Genomic DNA, 2,531 nt, shown 5'->3' with positions numbered 1-2,531 from the left:
CTGTCTGTGTGTCTGAGGATCAATAAAGTTTTATCTTTATTCAAACGTCTCCAGATCGAGAGCATCCAGCTGATGATGGACAGCGAGACGGGGCGTTCTAAAGGCTACGGCTTCATCACCGTGAGTTCCTCCTCTTTATCAGCTCACCTGTCTCTGTCTCTCTCACCTGTCTCTTTCTCTCTCAGAGCTGTCTCACTTGTCTCACCTGTCTCTGTCTCTCACCTGTCTGACCTGTCTCTCACCTGTCTTACCTGTCATACGTCTCTCACCTGTCTCTGTCTCTCTCAGAGCTGTCTCACTTGTCTCACCTGTCTCTGTCTCTCACCTGTCTGACCTGTCTCTCACCTGTCTTACCTGTCATACGTCTCTCACCTGTCTTACCTGTCATACGTCTCTCACCTGTCTCTGTCTCTCTCAGAGCTGTCTCACTTGTCTCACCTGTCTCTGTCTCTCACCTGTCTTACCTGTCATACGTCTCTCACCTGTCTCTGTCTCTCTCAGAGCTGTCTCACTTGTCTCACCTGTCTCTGTCTCTCACCTGTCTGACCTGTCTCTCACCTGTCTTACCTGTCATACGTCTCTCACCTGTCTCTGTCTCTCTCAGAGCTGTCTCACTTGTCTCACCTGTCTCTCTCTCTCACCTGTCTGACCTGTCTCTCTCTCTCACCTGTCTGACCTTTCTCTCTCTCTCACCTGTCTGACCTTTCTCTCTCTCTCACCTGTCTGACCTGTCATACGTCTCTCACCTGTCTCTGTCTCTCTCACCTGTCTCTGTCTCTCTCAGAGCTGTCTCACCTGTCTCTGTCTCTCACCTGTCATACATCTCTCACCTGTCTCTCTCTCTCACCTGTCTGACCTGTCTCTCTCTCTCACCTGTCTGACCTGTCTCTCACCTGTCTGACCTGTCTCTCACCTGTCTGACCTGTCATACGTCTCTCACCTGTCTGACCTGTCATACGTCTCTCACCTGTCTCTCTCTCTCACCTGTCTGACCTGTCTCTCTCTCTCACCTGTCTCTCTCTCTCACCTGTCTGACCTGTCATACATCTCTCACCTGTCTCTCTCTCTCACCTGTCTGACCTGTCATACATCTCTCACCTGTCTCTCTCTCTCACCTGTCTTACCTGTCTCTCTCTCTTACCTGTCTCTCTCTCTCACCTGTCTGACCTGTCTCTCACCTGTCTGACCTGTCTCTCACCTGTCTGACCTGTCATATGTCTCTCACCTGTCTTACCTGTCATACGTCTCTCACCTGTCTCTCTCTCTCACCTGTCTGACCTGTCATACGTCTCTCACCTGTCTCTCTCTCTCACCTGTCTGACCTGTCTCTCTCTCTCACCTGTCTCTCTCTCTCACCTGTCTCTCTCTCTCACCTGTCTGACCTGTCTCTCTCACCTGTCTGACCTGTCTCTCTCTCTCACCTGTCTCTCTCTCTCACCTGTCTCTCTCTCTCACTTGTCTCACCTCTCTCTCACCTCTCTCACCTGTCTCTCTCTCTCACCTGTCTCTCACCTGTCTCTCACCTCTCACCTGTCTCTCACCTGTCTCTCACCTCTCACCTGTCTCTCACCTGTCTCTCACCTCTCTTACCTGTCTCTCTCACTTGTCTCACCTGTCTTTGTCTCTCTCACCTGTCTCACCTGTCTCTCACCTGTCTCTCTCACTTGTCTCACCTGTCTTTGTCTCTCTCACCTGTCTCACCTGTCCCGTCAGTTTGCAGATGCCGAGTGTGCTAAAAAGGCTCTGGAGCAGCTGAACGGCTTCGAGCTGGCGGGTCGACCCATGAAGGTAGGTCATGTGACGGAGCGGACCGACGCCGCCACGGCTTCCTCTTTCCTCGACAACGACGATATGGAACGCAGCGGCATCGACCTCGGAACCACCGGGCGACTGCAGCTGATGGCCCGACTTGCCGAGGGTGAGACGGTGCTTTATACTGCTGCTACATCCACCTGTAATCACCTGTAGTCCACAGACTGACTGACTGTGTGTCTGACAGGTTCAGGTCTACAGATCCCTCCCGCTGCTCAGCAGGCTCTGCAGATGAGTGGAGCGATCGCCATCGGAGCCATGGCTGCTGTGTCAGGTAAAAACACACACACAGAGCTACATGACTGTCTGTGTCCAGGTGCTTCTCCAGAATCACCTGTAAGAAATGGATCCTCTGTCTTTTTGACGGTCACATTTAAATAGTTTTTAAATGTGTGTTTCAGCTGCCATGAACCCGACTCTCAACATGAACTCTGCTGCTCTGAATCTTCCTTCTCAGCCGCTCGCCACTCACTGCTTCCAGCTGTCCAACATGTTCAGTCCCAACAGGTAAGCCCACAACTGTCGGCACATGTCTGTGTCCTGTCTGCGTCCGCACCTGTCTGCGCCCCGTCTGTGTCCTGTCTGCGTCCGCACCTGTCTGCGCCCGCACCTGTGTCCTGTCTGCGTCCGCACCTGTCTGCGCCCGCACCTGTGTCCTGTCTGCGCCCGCACCTGTGTCCTGTCTGCGCCCGCACCTGTGTGTGTCCTGTCTGCGCCCC

General features: G+C 53.3%; 1 protein-coding gene across 9 annotated transcripts in view; it reads left to right on the top strand.

Annotated features, from left to right (window-relative positions):
• Nucleotides 1-2,531, top strand: part of LOC123986958 (RNA-binding protein 39-like) — a 30,984-nt gene that overhangs the window by 12,714 nt on the left and 15,739 nt on the right. For 8 of the 9 annotated variants that reach the window (XM_046075417.1, XM_046075416.1, XM_046075413.1 and 5 more), the window contains 3 exons: nt 1,714-1,918; nt 2,000-2,086; nt 2,214-2,319. In XM_046075417.1, the coding sequence (XP_045931373.1) occupies nt 1,714-1,918; nt 2,000-2,086; nt 2,214-2,319 (398 nt within the window). Of the gene's footprint in view, nt 1-54; nt 121-1,713; nt 1,919-1,999; nt 2,087-2,213; nt 2,320-2,531 lie in introns of all 9 variants that reach the window. The other variant, XM_046075414.1, reaches the window with a different exon arrangement.

Source organism: Micropterus dolomieu, linkage group LG18, assembly GCF_021292245.1.
Source record: "Micropterus dolomieu isolate WLL.071019.BEF.003 ecotype Adirondacks linkage group LG18, ASM2129224v1, whole genome shotgun sequence".
In the NCBI taxonomy this organism is placed as follows: Eukaryota; Metazoa; Chordata; class Actinopteri; order Centrarchiformes; family Centrarchidae; genus Micropterus; species Micropterus dolomieu.
The sequence above is the reverse complement of the archived record's forward strand: the minus strand, read 5'-3'. Positions and strand labels throughout refer to the sequence as shown.